Below are 24,283 nucleotides of genomic sequence, written 5' to 3'. Positions count from 1 at the left end.
CCCTCAGGCTGTCCGTCAGCACTGATTAAGCACCCACGGCACAAAAGGAGTGGCGCTGGGGCAAGGCCTGGTGGTCGTGTTCCCATCCCAGGGCCCAGGATCTGGATGGACGCCTCAGGTGTGAGCTACAGCCACTGGCGCCGAGGGCAGGATGCTTCTGCACCCAAAGCCTGCAGCTACATCGGGAGAGACCCTTCCTTTAGGTGGGTGGCCTCGGACAACTGCACACAGGAGTTCGCCTTCATCTGCGAGTTTGGTAAGTTGGCCTCTGCTCTGGGGTCCCCCTCCATCTTTTTCTGCCTCTTGGTTTGTCTCTGTCTCTCCGCATCTCTCCTTTCACTGTGTCTCTCTCTCTGTCTCTTTCTCTGAATGCCCATGGTCTCTGCGTGTGATGCTCTGTGTCTCTCTGTGTCTCTCTGTCTCTCTCTGAATGCCCACGGTCTCTGCGTGTGATGCTCTGTGTCTCTCTGTGTCTCTGTCTGAATGCCCACGGTCTCTGTGTGTGATGCTCTGTGTCTCTCTGTGTCTCTCTCTGAATGCCCACAGTCTCTGTGTGTGATGCTCTGTGTCTCTCTGTGTCTCTGTCTGAATGCCCACGGTCTCTGTGTGTGATGCTCTGTGTCTCTCTGTGTCTCTGTCTGAATGCCCACGGTCTCTGTGCGTGATGCTCTGTGTCTCTCTGTGTCTCTCTCTGAATGCCCACGGTCTCTGTGCGTGATGCTCTGTGTCTCTCTGTGTCTCTCTCTGAATGCCCACGGTCTCTGTGCGTGATGCTCTGTATCTCTCTGTGTCTCTCTCTGAATGCCCACAGTCTCTGTGTGTGATGCTCTGTGTCTCTCTGTGTCTCTGTCTGAATGCCCACGGTCTCTGTGTGTGATGCTCTGTGTCTCTCTCTGTCTCTCTCTGAATACCCATGGTCTCTGCGTGTGATGCTCTGTGTCTCTCTGTGTCTCTGTCTGAATGCCCACGGTCTCTGTGTGTGATGCTCTGTGTCTCTCTGTGTCTCTCTGAATGCCCACAGTCTCTGTGTGTGATGCTCTGTGTCTCTCTGTGTCTCTGTCTGAATGCCCACGGTCTCTGTGTGTGATGCTCTGTGTCTCTCTGTGTCTCTGTCTGAATGCCCACGGTCTCTGTGCGTGATGCTCTGTGTCTCTCTGTGTCTCTCTGTGTCTCTGTCTGAATGCCCACGGTCTCTGTGTGTGATGCTCTGTGTCTCTCTGTGTCTCTCTGTGTCTCTGTCTGAATGCCCACGGTCTCTGTGCGTGATGCTCTGTGTCTCTCTGTGTCTCTCTCTGAATGCCCACGGTCTCTGTGCGTGATGCTCTGTATCTCTCTGTGTCTCTCTCTGTCTCTCTCTGAATACCCATGGTCTCTGCGTGTGATGCTCTGTGTCTCTCTGTGTCTCTCTGTGTCTCTCTCTGAATGCCCACGGTCTCTGCGTGTGATGCTCTCTGTCTCTCTGTGTCTCTCTGTGTCTCTCTCTGAATGCCCACGGTCTCTGCGTGTGATGCTCTCTGTCTCTCTGTGTCTCTCTCTGAATGCCCACGGTCTCTGCGTGTGATGCTCTGCATCTCTCTGTGTCTCTCTCTGAATGCCCACGGTCTCTGCGTGTGATGCTCTGTGTCTCTCTGTCTCTCTCTGTCTCTCTCTGAATGCCCATGGTCTCTGCGTGTGATGCTCTGTGTCTCTCTGTCTCTCTCTGTCTCTCTGTCTCTCTCTGTCTCTCTGAGTCTCTCTCTGAATGCCCACGGTCTCTGAGTGTGATGCTCTGTGTCTCTCTGTCTCTCTGTCTCTCTCTGAATGCCCACGGTCTCTGCGTATGATGCTCTGTGTCTCTGTGTCTCACTCCACCATCTCTCCAGCTTGCATCCCTGCCCACTTACCTGCCTACCTCTGCGCTAGGCTCACCTGTCTCTGTCTTCCCCTCTCACAATCTGCATTAGAGGGAGATGCCCAGCTCCATTTCCTCTCCTTTCCAGATGTGGTCCCAGGAGATTGTTCTCACTCGCCCTTGACTCCTGCTCCCTGGTTAGCCTGGCTTTGAGCCCCTCACCCCCAACTCCTGAATCCCCTCCACGCTCTGCTCTTGTGCCCTTTCCAGCTGCTGCCCGTGGTTGACCCTTTGTGGGCCCTGGGGGCTGTGTGTGTGTGCTAGTCCCTGAAGGCATGGCCTGTGGCTCCATGCTGGGTCCTGCCCGCCATGTGGGGCCTGGTCTTGGAGCTGAGCTACCCCATGGTCCCCCGACCCTCAAGCCAGGCTCAGTAGAAGCTTTTGGGCTTTCTGGGCCCAGCTCTCTTCCTGTTTTTAAACCCCTAAGGACTCTGGCTTCCAGGCCCCATTCTGGGCTCAGACACTTGCAGGGGTCCCTGCTCTATTTCCCCCATGCTCAGCTTTAAATAGGTGCCATTCAAGCTTAACTCTCCTGCCTGGCTGATTCTGACACTCAGAAACTTTGTGCACCTGTGGGTTATGCACCTTCCCTGGCTTACCGAGCCCCTCCCTCACCCCCGCGCAGCCCCTCCCCCTCCCCCACCCCCACCGCAAGCCTGTCTCAGCACCTTCAGCCCAGGAGCTGAACCGCGCACGCCTGTGTGCACTTGCTCGTCACACAGTAGAAGGACCTCTGCTGTTCTGTCGCAGGCCCACAACAAAGCTAAGAAAGGGAGGCTCGGAAGTTCTGGGGTAAGTTCCTGGCCCAAGGTCACACGTCTAGGAAGCGACGAGACGAGACGTGTTGATCAGAGACAGAGAGACGGGGTAGATGCTGTGCTACTGGCTTTGAAGACGGAGGAAGGGGCCACGGAATGAGGACGGTAGGGGCCTCTAGAAGCTGGAAAAGGCGAGGGAATCGATTCTCCCCTGAAGGCTCCAGGAGCGATCAGCCCTGGCCACACCTGGATTTTAGCCCAGTAAAGCCCACACTGAACCACGACTATAAGAAGATACGTTTGTGATGTTTAAGCCACTAAGTTTGTGGTCATTTGTTACAGCAGTCATAAGAATGAACACAGATTTTGGTCTCCACCTCTGCCCTGTGGCGCTCCCACCAGGCAGACAGGCTTGAGTTTGAAGCCAGTGGTTCCCGCTTTCTGCTGTTCACACCTCAGCTAGGTCAATAAACAAATGCTTACTTAGTGTGGACCACATGCCAGGAGCTGGGCTGGAGTGGGGTCTCAACACAGGGACCCCACAGAGCCCAATGTCACCAAAGAGAAGGATAACAGTACAGCTCATAGGACTGGTAAAAAGACTCAGTGAGATCACTCATTCTTTCAAAAAATGCTGGTTTAGCATCTATTATGTGCCAGGCATTGTTTTCAGATAAGGCTCAAGGAAGGTACTTAAACAGGTGGAGCTATAGTTGCCGCTTCTGGGGCCCCGACTTTACATGTAAAGATTCATTTGATCCTCCTAACAGCTGTATGGGGTGTGAAATTGACTACCCCATACAGGGCAGGCACAGAGAAGCTGAGTGGCCTGCAGAAGGCAGCACAGCCAGGGCAAGGCCAGGCCAGCCCAGACCCTGGGCAGTCTGCTCCAGAGCCACGCTCATGCACACTACATTGTTTCTCGGCCCTGCTGAGTCAGCTCCCGCTGTGTCCAGCATCTCACAGTCCTGGCCCGAGGCCCCTCCACTTCCCATCAACAGGCACTGGCCCATCTGCGACCATGTGTCCTCCTTACCTTTGCCACAGGTGTCGGCCAGAGTCTGGCCTGCGAGGGCCTCAATGCCACCATGCACTGTGGCTCGGGGGAGGTCATCCAGATCCAGGACGCTTTCTATGGGCGCCGGACGCCCCATTACTGCATCCAGGATGCCAGGCACCCCTCAGACCTGGAGGAGGAATGCAGCTGGGTCAGCGTCAAGGATGAAGTGGCAGGTAGGACCCAAGGGCTCTGGCTGCAAGTGCAGGGCACTTCTCGGTGTCCTGTGCCCACCGAAGGGGTCTGGAAGCATTGCACTGCTTTCACATCTGAACTCGGGCCTCTTTCATGTGGGGAAACTGGCCAGTCTGCCCACACCAAGTAGGGCAGTAAGGCGGCCGTGGCTCACACCTCACCTGACATCAAAGCCACCTGATGAGTCCGGTGGGCATTTTGCTCCCCATCCCAACTAGGTGCAAACAATATTGCTTTCTCTTCCGTATTTAAACTTCTAAAATTTGAAAATAATTCAAATGTACAGACAAGACTAAAAAATACTTCAACAAACTCCTTGGACTCAATACCCAACTTTGTCAGATCTTAACATTATTCCATATTTGCTTAACATTTTCTCATTACCAAAATGAATAAAGTGTTAGATTACCCATCATTCCTCTTGATACATGTACTAGCATATTTGTTTCACCCATTATGTGACTATATCATAGTTTGTCTCTTCCTCTGTTGAGGGATGTGTGGATTGATCCTTGCTATGCGAACAGTCCTGAAACAATTGTTTTTCTTTGTCTAATCAAACCACCATTCTGGATGGTATCTCCCCTTTACATGGGAGGATTTCTCTAGGCCCTTGTTTTCCTAAACCAGATTAAATCTGCCCCTGAGCCAGGTTTGTCTGGTGACAAGGATTTTCCCTTGGAAAACAACTTGCTGCTCTCCCCACGTCTGACCCACACTGCCCTTGCTCCTCTTAGAGCAGGTGCCGGGGAAGGAAATGCCGGCTTCAGCTCGTTGGTTCCCTCCGACTCCCTCGTTGGCCCCACATCCCTGAGACCATGGCCCCCCAAGGGGAATGGCCTGGGCTGGACGAGCCAATGAGTGTGCCTCCCTCTCAGGTGGAACTCAGTGGGCTATTTCCTCAAACACTCAGATGCAAGCTCTCAAACCTTGTAGCCACACCCAGGGGGCACACAGGATGAAACCCTGCATCCTTTGGGGGAAGGTTGGAGGAGATCTGGGCAGAGCCCCGGGAGGTGTCTGTGTACCTAAGAGCCACCATCACTCTTTCATTCAATCGGTTTGCCAACAGTAAACTGATTAATTGAGTACCGACAGTATGCCATGCACGATAGCGGGCTCTGTAGATTCAGTGATGAGCAAAACACAATCTGTTCCTCAACAGAGGTCACAGTCTGATGGGGAGATAGACACAAATGCAGGCTTACCTAGCACTGTGCTCAGTGCCACACAGGAGGGAGCAAAGCTGCTCCTTAGTCACTCACACAGAACTCACTATGTGCCTGCTGTATGTGTCAGGTACTGTTCTGTGTGCAGGAGAAAGAGCAGTGGACAGGAGCAAAGCAAAACCAACGTCCCCTCTCTCTTGGAGACTGCACTCCAGTGCTACGGGAGCCCCTAGAAGTGAAAGGACGCACGCTGAGGGGTGCAGCAAACTGGGCCCCGGCAGGACACCAGGCATCATGCTGGGTCTCCCAGCAGAGCGGATCACCCAAGCCGTGGAAGCGCTGAGAAGCCAAATAGATGAGGATGCAACCCCCAGATCAGAGTGGCACAAAGCCACTACCATCCCAAAGGGCTGGAGGGGCAGCCACAGTGGGTGTCACGCCAAAACCAGAAGTCAGGGCCACCCAGCAGGCGCCGGAACCGTGACGGAGGCTGCCCTGTGGGAGCAAGGACCGGGTGGGGGGGGGGGGTCCTTGCCAGAGGGAGCTGGGGCTGCAGAGAAGCTACCGTGAGAAGGGGTGAGAGGCATCCTGCCCACACCTCTTCCCAGCCGGGGCAGGTAGAATTATGAACACCAAGGCTCCCGCCCCAGTTTCTGGAACTGTGGGTATGATGAGATGCTATGCCCACTAATACGCGAAATTACGTGGCCAAAGGGTCTCTGCGCAAGTAATTATGGTTGCTAATCTTAAAATAGGGAGATTATCCTGGATTACCCAAGTGGGCACAGTCTAATCGCATGAGCCCCTCAAAGCAGAGAACTTTCTCCAGCTAGAAGCATAAGACAGATGCGGCAGATGGAGAAGCTGGATAGATTCAAGCATGAAACAGATCTGATGGTAACTGCAGGCTCTGAGATACAGGGGGCCATGTGGAAGGACTGGAGAGAGGCCTCTAAGAGCTAAGGGCGGTCCCAGCTGACAGCCAGCAAATACATGGGACCTCAGTCCTACAGTCCCAAGGAACTGAGTTCAGCCATCAGGAAGAATGAGACTGGAGGCAGGTTCTTCCCCAGAAGCTCCAGGAAGGAAACACAGCCCTGCTGTGACACTTCACAGTGTCAGCCTGTCATACGCTGAGCAGAACCCAGGTGAGCCCACGCAGACCTCTGACCTCCAGAACCGTGAGGTAATAAATGTGCACTGCTTTATGCCACTAAGTTTCCGTCGTTTGTTACAGGAGCCACTGGAAACTAATCCATTGCCTTCAGTCTTCCATCAGCACCTGCTAGAGCACAGGGGAGTGTGGGAAGTGCAGTTCCCCGAATCTGAGGCCAAGTGGGGTGAGGGTGGATATGCGGGCTGATGGTCAAAGAACTGGCCCACTTCCCAGGGGAGGTGAGATCTAACTGAGACCTGAAGATCTGATAGGAATCACGCAGGAAAAGGACAACAGGGTGAATGGGGAGGGGTGTTTAGGGAGAGGGAAGAGCCTGTGTTGGTCTTGGGGCTGAGAAAGAGCGTAGTAGGTGCAGGGAGCTGCAAAGTGCTCAGCACAGGTAGAGGTGGGGCGCTCGCACCCGAGGAACCCAGGCTGTAGCCAGGATGTTGGGAAAGCACTGGAAGCTTTAGAGCAGGGGAGGAATATGGCCAGGTGTATTTTAAAGCCACCCACTGGCTGCTGTGAGTCCAGGCAAGGGAGGCTGATGCCCGAAACCCAAGTGAGAGAGGCTGGGGGCACAGACTAGGGCAGTGCAGATGGAGAGAAAGGGAGAGGTTTCAGAAACAGGAAGTACTGATGGGACTCATCAATGATGGGAGTCCAGGATGACCTTGGCATTGAGAAGAGAGGCTGGAGGAGGAGCAGCTGGTGGAAAGGGGAGAAGGGAGATCGTACTCATGTCCTGGGGCTGCCTTACCAAGAACCACAAACTGAGCGGCTTAAAACAACAGAAACACATTCTCTGGCAGTCTAGAGGCCATGTACGAAATCAAGATGAGAGCTGGACTTCTCTAGCTCTGAAACCTGCAGAGGCGAGCCCTTCCTCTCCTCATCTGGCATCCAGTATTTGTCAGCAACACTCCGCCATAAACCTTTGTAGATGTGTCTCTCTAATCTCTGCTTCCAGCTTCACGTGTCCTGTCTCTGTGTCCAAAGGACAGCAATCATACTGGACAAAGGGCTCACCCTAATGACCTCATCCTTACTTGATTATGTTTGCAAAGACTCTATTTCCAAGTAAGCTCGCATGCACAGGCACCAAAGGCTAGAACTTCAAGATACATTTTGGGGGATGCACTTGAACTCTAATCAGAGATCAAAACCTCATTTCAGGATATGAGAAACCCGGGGTACCCTGTGATATCCATGTGTAGATGCTATGTAGACGACTGGACACGCAGGATCAAAATTCAAGAGAAAGCCAGACAAGAGACATAAATTGGAGAGTCATTGCTGCTGCTGCTGCTGCTGCTAAGTCACTTCAGTCGTGTCCAACTCTGTGCGACCCCATAGACGGCAGCCCACCAGGCTCCCCCGTCCCTGGGATTCTCCAGGCAAGAACACTGGAGTGGGTTGCCATTTCCTTTTCCAGTGCATGAAAGTGAAAGTGAAAGTGAAGTTGCTCAGTCACATCCAACTCGTCCATGGCTAATAACAACAGGTGAGGGTTATTAGTCTAAAATCACTATGGATGGTGACTGCAGCCATGAAATCAGAAGACAATTGCTTTTCGGTAGGAAAATTATGACGAACCTAGACAGTGTGTTGAAAAGCAGAGACATTACTCTGCTGACAAAAGTCCATATAGTCAAGGCTATAGTCAAGGCTATGGTCTTCCCAGTGGTCACATACGGTTGTGAGAGCTGGACCATAAAGAAGGCAGAGCACCAAAGAATTGATGGCTTTGAACTGTGGTGCTGGAGAAGACGCCTGAGAGTCCCTTGGACAGCAAAGAGAAATCAACCCTGAATACTCATTAGAAGAACTGATGCTGAAGCTGAAGCTCTAATAATGGTCACCTGATGCGAACAGCTGAATCATTGGAAAAGTCCCTGATACTGGAAAAGGTTGAGGGCAGAAGGAGAGGAGGGCATCGGAGAGTGAGATGGTTGGATGGCATCACCAATGCAGTGAACATGAACTTGGGCAAACTCTGGGAGATGGTGAGGGACAGGCACGCCTGGCATGCTGTAATCTATGGGGTCAAGCAGTTGGACATGGCTGGGCAATTGAAGAAGACAAGAGGGAGGCATGAAACCGTGACACAGGGGGAGGAATCAGAGCCAGGAGAGAATCTGAGGATGGGGTGGTGCTTGCCTGGCAAAGTAACTGGACAGGCAAAGAGCACTGAGAAATGTCAAAATCTGGGACTTTCCTGGTGGCACAGTGGATGAGAGTCGGCCTACTAATGGAGGGGACACAGGTTTGATCCCTGGTCTGGGAAGACTGTACATGCCAAGGAGCAACAAAGCCCACAGGCTGCAGCTCCTGAGTCTGCATGCCACAACTGCTGAAGCCCGTGTGCCTAGAGTCTGCTCTGCAGCAAGAGACGCTACCGCAATGGGAAGACCACACACTGCCTCAGAGAGTAGCCCCAGGTCGCTGCAACTAGAGAAAGCCCATGCAGAGCAATGAAGACCCAGCACAGCCAAGAACAACAAATGAAAGTAGAAAGAACGAAAATTTAATTTGAATTTTAGTCGATCAGTCGTGCTACCATGGGGTAGCAAAGAGTATAGCTTTGGTATTGCTATACTCTTTGAGTATAGAGTAAGAGTATAACCATGGTATAGCTCACCAAGATCCTCCGTCCATGGGATTTCCCAGGCAAGAATACTGGACGGGGCTGCCATTCCCTTCTCCAGGGGATCTTCCCAACCCAGGGACTGAAGCCAGGGCTCCTACATTGCAGGCAGTCTCCTGTGTTGCAGGCAGATTCCTTACCTACTGAGCCACCTGGGAAGCCCCAGGAAAGTTGTTTAAAAAAATAAAAATGTATGCCAAAATCTGGAGCAGGCATGGATTTCCAAGTGATGAAAGAGGATAAGGAAGGCAAACCTACAGGGTGCTCTGGAGCCAAGGAGGGAACCAGGACCTGCCTGTCCCTTCTCAGGCCTCTCGAGGCAGCTATTACATCTACGTGGGTGGAGGGAGGGGGGTTGGCATGACCCCGCAGTTTCTGACCAGGGCTCTGACCAGACCATACCCCTCTCCTGTGGACACCTGGTGCCCTTGGCAGACTCAGAGTTCCTAATCTTGTCCCCTCTTTGCCAGTTCTCAGGGTGTGGAATTCTAACCTAGGTCATCTGACTAGATGCCAGTGGACCAGTGGTTCTCAAAGTGGGGTCCCTGGGCCAGCAGCCTCGACATCACCTGTTAGAAAAGCAAATTTTCAAGCTGCTGTCCAAATCTAGTGAATCTAAATCGGGGTCCAGAATCTGTGTCTTCACAAGCCCTCCTGGGGATTCTGGTGTATTCCAACATTCTGGACCCTGAGCTATTGGAGGGAGGGAATCTGCTTCTCTCACAGCCAGCACCAGGCTCAGTACTGGGTCTTCAGTAGATACCAACTGGTGCTTGTTGGGGGCGTGGTGGGTGAATGAACAAACGCAAGGTTGTTCATCTCTTGTCTGATGTTATCCCTTGTCTCCTTCACACGGCTCCTGCTTCCTCTGGGATGTGGGTGCCTCCCAGGCCAGTGCCAGGGGCTGCAGGCCTGCCAGGTGGCAGCAGATGGGACCTACTTTGGAGACCTGTGCCCCGGCCGGGGCAGCTACCTGTGGGTGCAGTACCTGTGCCGGGAAGGTGAGTCCCCAGCTTGCCTGGGTGTGGGGATTCCCTTCTTATTTCCAAGCCATGTCTAGTCCCCCTTGGAGCACAGGGAGCAGCCGTCCACGGGGTGGAAGAGACCTTCTCGCTCAAAACTGCTCTCCTCAAAACTCCCTGCCTGGCTTAGTCTGGGGAAAACCATTTGAGGTTCAGTTGCAAAACAAGCCACCAAACCAGAAGTTTAAAATAACTATCTTAACCCCAGGACCTTTCAAATTAAATTTCATGGGTTGAGCCAATAAACACAGCAGACAAAACCGAGATTACTTGATTAGAAGGGTTCCTACACACCACCCCCACTCAACCGCCACCCTCCCCATAGGCTGCCATTTTAGAAAGCACAGGGACTTTCACAAATCTGAAAAACCAGAAACGGAACCCAACGACCACAGTTTGTGCAAGTTTCATGAATCAAGAGGGAAGACTCCCCCCATTCGATTCTATGATTCTATTTGCCATTAGAAACAACCGTTGACTATTTAGAATACATTCTTCCCTCCTTTCAAAGTGTTTTCATAGACAGCCATAGACATGAATGTGCAGATGCATATTTTCATACAAATATAAATGAGTTAAACATATTAGTCTGCAACTCAATGGTTTTCACTTAATAATATATCCTGGACCTCTCTCCAAGTCACTATTTTATCCTTTTAATGACTGCACAGTATCCCATCATAAGTGAAAGTGAAGTCGCTAGTCGTGTTCAACTCTTTGTGACCCCATTAACTGTAGCCTACCAAGTTCCTCCGAACATGGGATTTTCCAGGCAAGAGTACTGGAGTGGGTTGCCATTGCCTTCTCCCATCATAAGATTAAGTCAAAATTTATTTACCCTGTTCCTCTCTTGATGGACACTTAGAGTGCCTCTGAGTTTTCCTTCTTATAGATCACGCTGCAGTGATCTCTTGTGCATGTATCTTGGCATGTACCTGGGATTATTTTTAGAGGAGAGATCTCTAGTAGCAGAAATGCTGGGTCATAGGGTACGTGAATTTTAAATGTTAGTAGATATTGCCAGATTACCTTCCAAAATGGCTGTATCATGTTCATTCTTACTAACAGTGCCAATTCATTCCTCTTGGGTTGGGACACCACATTATGCCCTTGTCCAACCAATTAATCGGTCGGAACAGCAAATGCTACTGAGGCTGTGAGTAATGGAGCAAGGAACTCTGCAGGGGAAAGATGAGTCAGGGAAGGTTGGGGTCCCTAGGGGCCATCCAGGAGAGTGGAACCCACAGAGACAGGAGGAAGAAGCCTGCATAGAAGAGAGGGTACAGGATGTGGGGTGGCATTAGTTTATGGAACACGCATGGGTGGAATAAGAGTTAGTGGGGTGTCTTGTTTTGTTTGCTGGGAAGAGAGGCCACGTGGTTTGGCAGCAGTTTCCATCCAGTGATTTTGCTCCTGGACAAAGGGTGCCCTTGGAGATCTGCCAGTCGCAGCCTCACTATCATCAGACAGGCACGCAGCTTAGGGCAGGGGGTGAGCTGGGTCTGGCTGCCACAAGGACCAGATTTTCTGTCTCGACTTTGGTTTCAAGTATCCTGTCCCTTGTGAATCAGTGTGTTCTGATCACATCAGTTTCTGACTTCTGAAGGGAGGGACTTCAGCAGTCCCCTCTCCCTCCACCCCCGGTCTTTGTGCCCAGAATGGCCTGTTGCATCCCGAATTTCCTCAGATGGTTGTGAGTCAGGACCAATCAGGACTGCAGTGGCCTTCTGACCAGCTCAGGAAAGTCCTTTTCATTTGTGTCTGCTTTTTATTTCTTTTCCCTTCTCATTTGTGTCAGAAACCAAAAGATGGTATTGCACAAATTAGCCCAGGGCTGCATGAACCCCAGAAGTTCTACCCTTCACCCCATCCTCTAGGCTAACTTATGAAGCTTAAGGTTTTGTAAAATTTAAGGTACACTAAGTGGCCAACAATGATTCACCAGCCACCCTAACAAAGGAGATTTTCCTAAAGATGCTTTGCCTTTTGTCTTTTTAAACATTATAAAGTACATTTAGACAATCAATGGATCCTGGTTAAATTAGGGTACCTTGTGCAGCTATTAAGGGGTATAAAATCTCTCTGACTGAATTCATACAGAACAATCTCCAAGATATATTAAGTGAAAAAAAAAAAAAAACGGAAGGTGCCAAATAGTGAACAGAGCACCATCTGTATAAATAAAAAAGTATGTACATGCTTGTGCATGTGTAGGTATCTGTAAAAGATGACCCAGGAGACTGGTTAACAGTGATTGCTTCTGGGGACCGGAACTGGGGGCCTGAGGGATAACAGTAGGGAGGGGCTTTCTTTTCACTGTAGACCCTCTGTACATTTCAAGTTCTATGTCTTGGATGGAAAACAAAATTCAAAAGAACTTTATAAAGTAGAACAGACATGCAGAAGCTGTAAAAGCTCCACTAAGGACAGGCAGACAGAAGCCAGCAAGTTTTAAACAGAAACATGCAATTTTGCTTCACGACAGCAAGTGGTGTTTGTGTTTGATCTGTAGGCCTGCAGTTGATGGTGTCCAATGAGAGTTTCGTCTTTGACAATGTCACCATCTCCCTTACATGGCTCCTCTCTCCCTACATCGGAAATCTGTCCTGTATAATTAATACGGGAGATGGCCACGTTTTCGATCCCTACTACCCACCCAGGTAAGAGGTATCTCTGAGCCTTGATTCAGAATGTATTAGTCAGTTTTTGCTGCATGACAAGACATCCTAACACTTAGTGACTTGCAGCGATAGTGATTATCTTCTGTGGTTCTTTGGATTAGCTAGGTGGCTTTTCTTGCGTGGACTAGCTCAGGTAGGTGGCCTAGGAAGGCCTCATCCATGTGTCCGGCAGTAAGCTGGGTGTTGGCTGGTGGTATGTGTCACTCGTCACCCAGCAGGCTAGTCTAGGCTCAGGCGCATGGCGGGAGCAGAGTCTCCAGCAATGAGAGGAAGCAAAGCGCAACATGCACGCAGTTTTGAATCACTGCCTATGTCGCATTTTCTAATTTCCCCATGGGCCAAAGCAAGTTCCCAGGCCAGAGAAATAGTCTCCAACTCGACAGAAGGCGTGGCAGAACCACAGTACAAGGCGGCATACATATGGAATGGGAAGAACGGTGTTCATGGGTTTTCTCAGTGAAGGTCACTCCAGCAGTCACGCAGAGCCGGGTCCTTTCGGCTTGGCTCAGGAGAATCTTCCCTGAGTCACTGTCCAAGGAGTCAGTAATGGGGTGAAGAAGATGCTCACCTGGGGGTGGGAAAGTTTTTTATTGATAAGGATAATAAAAATAATAGTAGCATTATTAAAAATAGTGCAGCTAAGCAGCTTTCACACACAAGTTCACTTAATCCTCACAACAACCTCATGAGCTAAAGTTATGCTGTCCAATATAATAGCCACTCACCATAGGAGCTGCTGGGCTCTTGGAGTAAGGCAGCTCTCAATTGAGATGTGCTGTAAATGTAAATACACATGGAATATTGGAGACATACCTCCCTCCCCACCAAAGAGTGCAAAATATCTCACTAAATGATGTTTTGATACTGATTATACATAGAAATGGGCTGTCCCCAGGTGGCGCCAGTGGTAAAGAACCCACCCACAATGCAGGAGACATGAGACGTAGGTTCGATCCCTGGGTCAGGAAGATGCCCTGGAGGCGGGCACAGCAATCCACTTCAGAGTGTTTGCCCAGAGAATCTCCTAGGCAGAGGAGCTTCTTGGGCTACAGTCCACAGGGTCTCAAAGAGTTGGACGCAACTAAAGTGACTTAACGTGCATCCACACATACATATAAATGGTAAGTGTTATGGATCTATGAGGCTCAATTCAGTTCAGTCGCTCAGTCGTGTCCAGGTCTTTGCAACCCCATGGACTGCAGCACGCCAGGCCTCCCTGTCCATCACCATCTCCCAGAGCTTGCTCAAACTCATGTCCATCGAGTTGGTGATGCCATCCAATCATTTCATCCTGTGTTGTCCCCTTATCCTCCCACCTCAGTCTTTCCCAGCATCAGGGTCTTTACCAATGAGTCAGTGCTTTGCATCAGGTGGCCAAAGTACTGGAGCTTCAGCTTCAGCATCAGTCCTTGCAATGAATATTCAGGACTGATTTCCTTTAGGATTGACTGGTTTGATCTCCTTGCAGTCCAAGGGACTCTCAAGAGTCTTCTCCAACATCACAGTTCAAAAGCATCAAGTTAAAGAAATAAATTATTAAAATTAATTTCACCTGTTCCTTCTCACTTTTTTCAATGTGGCCATTAGAAAGTTCATAGTGACACATGTGGCTCACAGTTTCTGTTGGACAGTGCTGAGCTAGATAACGATTACCTTGTTTTACAGACGGAGCTGTTGAGGCTTAGAGGGTTCAATAGCATTGACCAAGCCATGCAGCTAGTGAGTGGCAGCACAGCCGGATAAGTCAGGACTGCCTGGGAATCAAAGCCCTGGCTCTTAGACCCCAGTGGAGAACACGGCTGGCAGCATCTGGGCCCAGGGGCATTGGGTGCTGCCTCCTATAGGGAACAGTACCTCCCCAACCCGAAGGCAGCTGCACACAATTCATAACATTTCAGAGTCCTACCTGGGCCTGGGTAAGCTCCATTCTGCCTGGCTGGGTGCCCCAGCCAGAGGGCTGCCCCATCAGTTCCAGGTCTTCCTTGGGTTCTGGCTCATTTCAGGGGCCCCAGTTCAACAAGGATCCTCAGGGAAATCATGGCGGCCCATAAGCCCCTCACCTAACCCTGAAACATCTCTGGTTCTACCTTGTGGGGCTAGGTCTCTGAATCCAGCCCCGCAGGTGCCTGGCCTTCCTGGAAGGCCTGGGTGGGCTGGGGCAAACGAAGGGCAAGCCCTGCCCACAGCCCAGATCTGGTTCAGTGAGTGTGCTGGGTCTCAAGTTCAGAAATCCTCTGGGGTCTCAGGCATCGTGCCATGCCGCCAAATAAACTGTGTCCAGAGGCTGGGGTTCTTATCCCAGATACAATTTGAGACCCAGAGATAATATCTGGGTTTCCATTTCCTTCCCTATCACATTTATATTGATGGTGATCTTAATACATTTATTGACCAGGGAATTTTTGTGGAAATTAATATCTGTGCTGTTAATATGTTTCTGGTCAATAATGTGTTAACAGTTTTACAGAATAAAATAAATTATACATGAAGATGCTTTGTGGGGGAAAAAAAAGGTTTAAGTGATAGAAACACCCAAGGCATTATTATGTGGGTTTCTTCCCATTTGCTAGTATTTCATAAATAAAACAAGAAGTGCTATGTTATACAATCTTTCACCCCCTAAATTTCATACAAATTGTATTTAGCATAAGTTAAAATTGACTGACTGTAGCCCTGCTAAGCTCTTTAGTTACACAAGGACATCTTAGTAACATACAAGTATAGTTAAACACTGGAGCAAGTGGGACAAAATGCAAATATTTGTCCACTCTGGACGGTGAACTCAAGGGTGTTTATCATATTACTCTCTGGAATTCTCTGATTAATTTTTTTCATAATCTAAGAGAAATAGCAATAAGCAATGCTTTACATTTGCAATCCCTCAGGGCATTCCTGTAAGTAAAAGCTACTGGTATTTTTTTCTTCTCTTTCGAAAGAAATAGATGGTGACACCCTTCACCATCACCCAACCCAAACAATCCAATTTTGTCTACTTTAAAGATTTGTTAGACCTTGAAACTACCCACTCACCTTCTTCTATGATTCTTTTTAACATTAGGAGATATATTTCTGATGCTCTCTTATCTGCATTAGCGGCCTCAGCACTCAATTTACAATATGAAAATAGCATGAATTTTAAGTGTACAGAAGTCACATACTCTGCATGAATGTCACTATGCTCTTTTAAAATGTGTTTGTACAGACTCCTACTTTTGCTTAACTCATTAGAGTATGAGGTGGGCTTTTCAAACCAGACCATTCATCTCCATGCCAGATAAGTCACCTGAGTTAATGGGATAGGAGGACTCTCCCAGTGGCTCAACAGGAAAGAATCCACCTGCCAGCGCAGGAAACAACGGTTTTATCCTTGGGTCAGGAAGATCCTCTGGAAAAGGAAATGGCAACCCACTCCAGGATTCCTACCAGGGAAACCCCATGGACAGAGGGGCAGGCTATAGTCCCTGGGGCTGCAGAAGAGTCAGACCCTACTTAGCGACTAAACAACAACGGGATAGGATCAGACCTCAAACAGAAACAAGTTAGGTCAAAGAACTTCTCCTTTAAGTGCTTGCCTTGCGCCTCCATGTCTTGTGTTCACTTGCATGGCAAGCTGTTTGGCTTCTTTGTTTGTCCTGGGCAACCTTCTACATTTCTGAAATTATATTACGTGCCTTAAGGGACCATTAGCATAAAGTGAAATCTGTCCTAGTGCGATATAACTCAGTGCCACCTACTGGCAGATCAGGGTGTTGCCGTTATTCTTGCGTCTTTATTTCAAGTCACCTCTGGACACCTCTGAGTCTGGAGGGTGACCTTCCCTTCCCATTAAGCTGTATCCCATTCATGTCAAAGCAATGTATACAAATCAGTAAGTGAGGGAGTCTTGAACTAGTTTTTAAAGTTTTCATTGAGGCACAAGGTGTGTACAGAAAAGCGCACGAAAAGATACAGCTCAATTAATTTTTACACAATAAACTCAGGCATATAACCAGCATCCAGATCAAGAAACAAAACATGACTCTCCCCCCAGAAATCCTCCAGGGATTATCCTCCAAGGATAGTCTCTAACATCACTGAATACTGTGACCTGTGTTTGAAGGTTACATAAATATAACCATAAAGTATATTTTCTTTTGTGTCTTACTTCTGCTTAATAAGCATGCTTCTGAGATTGATCCATGTTGTTGTGTATAACTGTGGTTTCTTTTTTCTCATTGCCATATACACTCTGTTGTACGAATATTTCTCTATTTATTCATTCATTCTAGCATTGACATGTACAGGGGTGGTTTCACATTTGGACTATTATTAATACAACTTGTACAGCTGTGAACATTCTAGTAAATGACTTTTCAAGCACATATGTACACATTTCCGTTGGGCTTAGACCCAGGAGTGGAATTGCTGGGTCATAGGATTATTAAATTTAAGTTCTTGTCTCCATTGCTTTGTACTCCGAGCATAGCTTCTCTTTGTTGGCAGCAGTTACTAAACCACTTTGTGCTCTTCTCCCTTGGGTAAGATCACTGAGAGAGAAATCAGGAAAAAAAAATCCATTTCCCTGCTTTTTAGTCCTGGGCAATTTCAGTTGGCATCAGAGTTTAGAGAATGAAATAAATATTTGCTAAAAAACGGGCTAGATTCAAAGCTATCCTTCACATTTCTATAAAGAGTTAGAGCTAGTTTATTCTGAAATCTACATTGTTTGATATTAATAATGGACACTCCAGCATTCTTCTGATTAGTGTTTACTGTTACATCTTTCTTTATCCTTTTACTTTTAACTGAGCCATATTGTCGTATTTAAAGTGGGCATCTAGTAGACAGGATATGGTTGAGTCTTGGTTTCTATTAAATTCCATCTGGCATAATAATTGTTACGTTTAGATCTTTTACAATTGATATAACTATTGATATAGTTAGATTTGGGTCTGTTATTTTGTTATTTGTGTTCTGTTTTACCCTATGTTTACTTCCTCCTTGTTTCTCCCCTTTCTTGCCCTCTTTTGGATTATTTGAATATTTTCAGTATTCTATTTTGCTTATTTATTGACTTTTTTGGTAACACTTATTTGGATAACGTTTTAAGTAGTTTCTTTGGGGATTATAATATATATATTTAAACTTTCACTTTATTAACTTTCAGTGCTAAAATATTACCACTAAGATATTACTAAATATTACCACTAAAATATTCACTCTAAGTGAATATTTTACCACTTCAGGTAAAATGTTAAGGTCTTATTAGCATATGGTTTCCTTTGCTTTTCATCTTTTATGTTATAATTGTCAATTGTAGGGCACTTACATACACTGAAAAGCCCTTTCAACAGTTATGCATATATCAAAGAACTTAAGAAGAAAAAACCAGTCTACATTTACCAAGACATTTACCTTTTCTTGTGCTCTCCCTTCATTCCTGAAGTTCCAAGTCTCCCTCTGATATCATTTCCCTTCAGCTGGAAAAACTTCCTTTAGCATTTTCTTTAAAGCAGATTTTATAGCAACAAAGTCTCTTAGAGAATTTCTTTATTCCTGATAATGTGTTTATTTTGCTTTAATTCCTGGAAGATACTTTTGTCAGCTATAGAATTATGTGTTGACAGTTCTTTTGACACTTTGAAGATGTCATTCACTATCTCTGACCTCCACAGTCTCCAAAGAAATCTACAGTCATTCACATCACTGTTTCCTCTATGTGGGAGGTAACTCACTTCAGTTGCGTCCAACTCTTTGTGACCTATGGACTGCAGTCCTCCAGCCTCCTCTGTCCATGGGATTCTCCAGGCAAGAACGCTGGAGTGGGTTGCCATGCCCTTCTCCAGGGTAGCTTCCTAACCCAGGGATCCAACCCATGTTTCTTACGTCTCCTGCACTGGCAGGCAGGTTCTTTCCCAATAGTGCCACCTGGGAAGCCCCTCACTATATGCAGTGTACCATTTTTTTTTCAGACCAATTTCGAGATTTTCTTTTTATTCTTTTGATTTTCAAGCTATTCAGCAATTGTGTGGGCATGCTTCAAGTTTTTTTGCTTGTTTGTTTTGTTTACATTTGGTTTCACAGAACTTCTTGAATCTTTGAATTTATGTGTTTTTCCAAATATGGAAAAATTTCAGCCAGTATTTCTTCAAATATATTTTTGTACAGCAACCGCTCTGGTGCTAAAATAACACAAATGTTTTACTTTTAGATATTGTTACACAGATTGCTGACATCCTACTCATTTTAAAAATTGTAATATTTTTTCTCTCTGTGTTCTTTAGGTTGGATAATTCCCCTTGCTCTATCTTTAAGTTAGGTGACTTTTCCCTCTTCCATCTCTATTCTGCTATTAAATCCATCCAATGAATCTTTTGTTTCATACATTGTGCTTTTCATTTCTAAAATTTCCATTTGGCTTTTAATGGTTTATATTTTTCTGCTGAGAATGTCTATTTTTCCATTCATTTCAAGAGGATTTCCTTTTATTTCATGGAGCATGGTTATAATCCCTGGGTTAAAGTCTTTCGTCATTTCAATATCTGAGTCATCTCAGAGATGACATATATCGATGATATTTTCCCTGAATTTTGGTCACATTTTCCTTGTCCTTTGTGTATCAGGCAATTTTGAATTGTATTCTGGTCATTTGGGGTAGTAGGTTCCAAGACTCTGGGTTCTTTTTAAAATGCTCTGGAAAATGTTAATATTTTATTTGTTTGTTTTGTTTCAGCAGACAACCAACCCAATTAGATTCAGAACACACATTCTGACTTGCCTTCTAGGAGCAGAGATTCCCACACTAGTTCAGTTTCCAAAGCTGTCATGTTCCGTTCCACTCATGCACCACTTGGGGTGCTGGTTTCCGTTGCAGTTTAGTCCTTTACTAAAGGCTTTTACTGTGTCTCTTTGGGTCTGTTCTGCACATGCTGTTTATGGGTGAACTCGTGATTCATGCTAGGTCACACACAGAATTAGGGAATTCTCTTCTCTTCTTTTCAGGACTTTCCCTACAATCTCCAGCTTCCACAGTCCCCTTTCCATGGTTCCTCTGGATAGAAAGATCAGTTTTCTCTTAGGTATTTCTGCATCATCCCACACAGTCAGTGTAGCTCCAAGAGAGAGGACAGCTTGGGATGGGGACAAGAGAGAAGAAAAGAGAAACAACATGGAAGAAAAAATGGGCATTTCCTCTGTACGCTCAGACTCACTAGGCCCCTTTCTCCAGTCCCCTGGCTAACAGAAGGGATTTGTATCCGGGGTTTTTGTTTCCTTTACTCACTGTGCAGTACCATGACTCAGGCTACCACTGGGACAAAGAAAACAGGGAACTCCCATCTTTATGGATGATTCTTACAGTTTTGACTTTTGTCCTCAGTCTGCCTGCTGGTGTTTCCTTCTCAGGGTCCTCTCATAGTTTCTTTTTGTGTTCTTCCAGTATGTTAGTTGTGATTAAAGGGAGAAACAGGCTATCGTGGGCTAAGTCCAGGTCACTGTTCTCCAGGCTTTTTCACAACTGTGTACTTTTGTAAACTATTTCTCAAGCACTTGCTATGTGCTCGGTGCTGCGCCAGGTGCCAGGTATAAAGGGGGAACTAGACAGGCACTACCTGCACTGACAGCCCCGCAGAGAAGAATGACGGTGAATAAGCAAGGGTCACCTAGGAGAAGCAGAGAAGCTGCAGTGTCTACAAAGGGAATCTAGGAGAACTTCCCAGAGGAGGCAACGTTTAAAATGAGAACTGAAGGAAGACCAAGAGTATGAGCAGAGAGAAGGGCAGGAGTTTTCCCTGCAAAGAACAGCATGCTTACTGGCCTCTGGGTGGGGAAGAGGTGACAAGTCCTATGAACTGCAAAGAGGTCTGAGCTACTAGGATAGTCAGAGAAGGGGAGGGTGGCAGGGGGTGAGAAGAGGGACAGGAAGGGAGGTGATGGGGATCTTTGCGGGCCATTTTAGAGATTTAAGTTAGTCCCCTTGGGAAAATGAGAAGCAAAACAGCCACAATTTTGATATGTTTGGACTCTGAGCCCATTTTACAGATGGGAAAAGAAAGCTCAGAGAGGTAGACTGGGCACAGTATTTTACAGACTAAGTAAGAAGGCCCAAAGAAGGGGTTTGTATGAACCACAGAGGCAGTAAATGGCAGAAAACAGACTTCCAGCCCAATATTTGGCTCCCTGGTTAGTCAGAGCTATTTCTTCCATTTCTCACTTGCTTTGGGAGTCCTAATGTAACCTCTGTGAACACTGAGACCCTGGCTTGGTCATGTAGCATCTTTTTCTTCATTCTTTTCATCTTGGCAGAGCAGGGAAGACGCGCCGTGGGTGAGTACATGTGTGCACGTGTGTGTGACTGCATGTGTTTGCGTGAGCCCAACACTGGCAACATTTCTGACTGTTGCTGGCAGTCTGTCCAGCAGGGTGACCCACCAATTCACAGCCCCTGGGGATTTCACCGTGTTTGCTGAGTGTTCAACCAGCGAGTGGCATGTGATGGCTCAGAAGCAAGTGATGATTCAAGACAACATGGAGAGGCTCCGTGTGACTGGGTGCTCTGGCCTGACCACGTCAGGAGCCAGCCCTCTCTGCCGGGCAGTCTTTGGAGACCCTCTGTGGATTCAGGTGGAGCTTGATGGAGGTGAGTCTGCAGAAGTGGTCAAGATCAAAGCAACCTTGATTTGCCCCAAATCTATCCATCTAGCTCCCAGGCTTCAATAAATACTAACAGCAATGATTTATGGAGTCAATTTTTTTTCATTTATCTAGCACCTAGTGTATACCACAACCTGTTCTAAGTGCTTTATATACACTGGCCCACCCAGTATATTTTACAAAGGAAGAAATGGAAGAAATGTTTAGAAATTTGGCCTAAGTCACAAGGCTAGTGAGAGCAATGAGCCTCCTAAAGATCCTTGGCATGCCCCTGTCCCATTGCAAGAAGTGGACTTCCAAGCCACCCACTGTTGGGGGAATGTGAACAGGAGTGGGAGGGCTGCCAGCTGGGCCTGAGCGCATCTCAGCGCTGCCAGCATTGACCAGCTTGGCACAATCATGCTGCCCCCAGCTCAAGCTAATATTCAGTTGCACACACTGGTACAGCCACAGCAGCTGTTATGGCTGGTGTACATCTGGTTGCTCAGTTTCCCTCTGACTGGTCACAGAGGCCATTCTGCTTGGTTATCATGTCCATTTTGATTGGTCATGGTATCCATTCTGATTGGCCACGGCATTTATTCCAATCGGTCACAGCAATATTTCTCATTGGTCACAATGTCCATTCTAATTGGTCACAGCATCCATTTCGATTGGTCACACTGTCCATTCTGATTTATCAGGACATCATTCTACTTAGTTAGTGCCCATGCAATGGCGGTTGCTAAATATTTTGCCTGTCACCCCTTCTGTCCATAGAGAATCCTTCCAACCAAGACCTGACCTCATCCGAAGCAGCATCTTTCCTCAAGGCACAGGTCCAGTCTGAGATCTGGACAGGGGCCACCGAGTGGCACAGAGCTGTGGAGAGGACAGGTCTCAGCCCAGCCTAACACCCCCTGGGAGCCTCACTCAGAGCAGGAACTTCATGGAGCTATAACTGGACTTTGAGCACAGTGCTTGTGGCTCCTTTCTGTTCTGGTGTTCTGGTTGGCTGAAGATGCAACCTAGGTGCACCCAGAAAAGCTTAAGATAACCTCTCTTCATTCTACAGATATAACTGAGTGACTGCTTTCTGCCAGATATGGGGAAGGCAGCAATAAACATGAAAGTCTCGGTTCGTGTTCCCAGAGGGCTATCATCACCATCATCACCCTCATCAACATCACCATCACTCAAACAAGAAACACACTAGCTTGGTTTCTATTGGAAAGAGGATTAATCTGGGGGCTTAAATCGTATTTTAAGAGTCAACCACAATATTTAGCATCCAGGTAGCACAACCCCCCCCAAGCTGTAAGGGAGCCCTATCTTAATGTGAATGGGCTGAGTTCTCCCACTGGGCAACGTTTCAGGGGGCCAGTCATGGAGATGGAAATAATTAAGACTATGCAGGTGAGCGGTGAGGACGCTGAAAGGAAAATCACTTGTGAGCCCAATACTCGAGAGATCAGTGTTAACTATCTGGGGGAGGATACACCCTCATATGCGTCTTTATGTCCACATCTGCGTGTATACGTGGACTGACTTCACAGCTGGAGTCTGAACTATCTCAGTGTAGCCTACTGCGTGTACTTACTGACATCCTTAAATGTTTCTTGCTCCACCTAGGAACAGGGGTGACTTACACTGTGCTGCTAGGTAACACAACCCTGGCTGAGTTCACCACGCAGAGGGGCCTGCTCCCCTGCAATCTGACCCTGGACAGACGAGTCCAGCACCGAGTGGGCCCAGGGATGCACCACCTGGAGATCCGAGCCACCAGCGACACCACCAACTCCGCCCCCTCCAGGAACATCACCGTCTACTTCGTGGAGACTCTGTCGGGGCTGCAGGCCTCCTGGGCTTCTGACCACTTGGAGCTTGGACAGGACCTACCAGTCAACGTCTCAGTGGCTCACGGCATCCCGGAGAGTTTGACTTTTGAGGTGGCAGGACTCAATACAACCTTCTCCTATGAGAAAGAGAACCTCAGAGGGTCATTTGGGACTTACCATGTGGCGGTTCCTCTTGAAGGTATTTGGGGTGTGTGGCTCCCCTTCCAAATCTCCCTCATCTTCCCTTCCCAACTTGGTGTCTAGGGTCCTCTTAGCCAGTTTCTCCATATGTCCAAGATACAAACATGGCTCACAGCATCCCGCTGAGGTCACAAGGAAGAGGCAGAGGCCATCTTCAGTCATGGAGCTTATAGTTATAGGGATTCTCAACTCTGGCACTGATGACATTCTGTCGTTCAGTCGCTTGATCATGTCCAACTCTTTCTGACTCCATGGACTGCAGCACGCCAGGCTTCCCTGTCCTCCACTGTCTGGAGTTTACTCAAACTCACGTCCATTGAGTCAGTGATGCCATCCAACCAATTTATTCTCTGCTGCCCCCTTCTCCTGCCCTCAGCCTTTCCCAGGAGCCAGGGAACCCCGCTCCTGACACTGGGACTGGATAATTCTTTGTTGTGGAGACAGTCCTGTGCATCACAGGATGTTTAGCAGCATCCCTGGCCTTGGCCCACTCGATGCCAGCAGCACCAAACCACGACAACTACAAACGTCCCCAGTCACTGCCAACTGCGCCCTGGAAGAGCAGAATCACCCCCATGGAGAGTCGCTGGAAGTGAGCAGGCGCACCTGGATCTCTTCCATCATTTTCTAGGGGAGAATGTGTTTCGGGAAACTGCAGTCCACGCCCTGTGGGGAGAGAGACTGTTAAAAAACGACAGGGTGGGAAACAGAGGGACAAGAAGGAAGTGCTGGGACGCTGGCGGGAATAGATGATAGGGCAGCAGACTGGCTGGCACCAGCCAGGGCAGGAGGCCACAGCTGACGTGCAATTAATCTGGAAAGAACAGAGCTCTCTGAGGCCAGTGTGGTGAGGTCAGCAGGCAGGAATGTGATGAAGGCCGCAGAGTCTCCAGCCCACCCAGGTCCCCTGCCCTGGGCCTCAGACATGTGTGAGAAGGTGGGGTAATGAGGTGCAGGTGTGGGCCACCATGCCCTCAGCAAGGGAGTTGGTTTAAAAACAGAGAGAGAGAGAGAGGGTGGAAGGGACGATAGAGTCAAGAAGAGAAACACTGCAGTTT

General features: G+C 48.1%; 1 protein-coding gene and 1 long non-coding RNA gene across 8 annotated transcripts in view; one reads left to right on the top strand and one right to left on the bottom strand.

Moving 5' to 3' along the window:
- LOC101121034 (polycystin-1-like protein 2) overlaps positions 1–24,283 on the top strand; it is a 102,150-nt gene that overhangs the window by 2,800 nt on the left and 75,067 nt on the right. The window contains exons 2-7 of the mRNA XM_004015493.6: positions 92–256; positions 3,697–3,882; positions 9,764–9,874; positions 12,408–12,555; positions 20,964–21,193; positions 22,819–23,223. Coding sequence (XP_004015542.3) covers positions 92–256; positions 3,697–3,882; positions 9,764–9,874; positions 12,408–12,555; positions 20,964–21,193; positions 22,819–23,223 — 1,245 coding nt within the window. The remainder of the gene's footprint in view (positions 1–91; positions 257–3,696; positions 3,883–9,763; positions 9,875–12,407; positions 12,556–20,963; positions 21,194–22,818; positions 23,224–24,283) is intronic.
- LOC106990575 (uncharacterized) overlaps positions 10,291–24,283 on the bottom strand; it is an 88,971-nt gene continuing 74,978 nt past the window's right edge. For 6 of the 7 annotated variants that reach the window (XR_009596264.1, XR_003591436.3, XR_009596267.1 and 3 more), the window contains 2 exons: positions 23,202–23,891; positions 10,291–13,144 (listed from right to left, as the gene is read on the bottom strand). This is a non-coding gene — a long non-coding RNA (uncharacterized LOC106990575). Of the gene's footprint in view, positions 13,145–13,922; positions 23,892–24,283 lie in introns of all 7 variants that reach the window. The other variant, XR_009596265.1, reaches the window with a different exon arrangement.

The sequence above is a fragment of the Ovis aries genome, chromosome 14, assembly GCF_016772045.2.
Source record: "Ovis aries strain OAR_USU_Benz2616 breed Rambouillet chromosome 14, ARS-UI_Ramb_v3.0, whole genome shotgun sequence".
NCBI lineage: Eukaryota > Metazoa > Chordata > Mammalia > Artiodactyla > Bovidae > Ovis > Ovis aries.
This window is presented reverse-complemented; position numbering and strand designations above follow the sequence as displayed.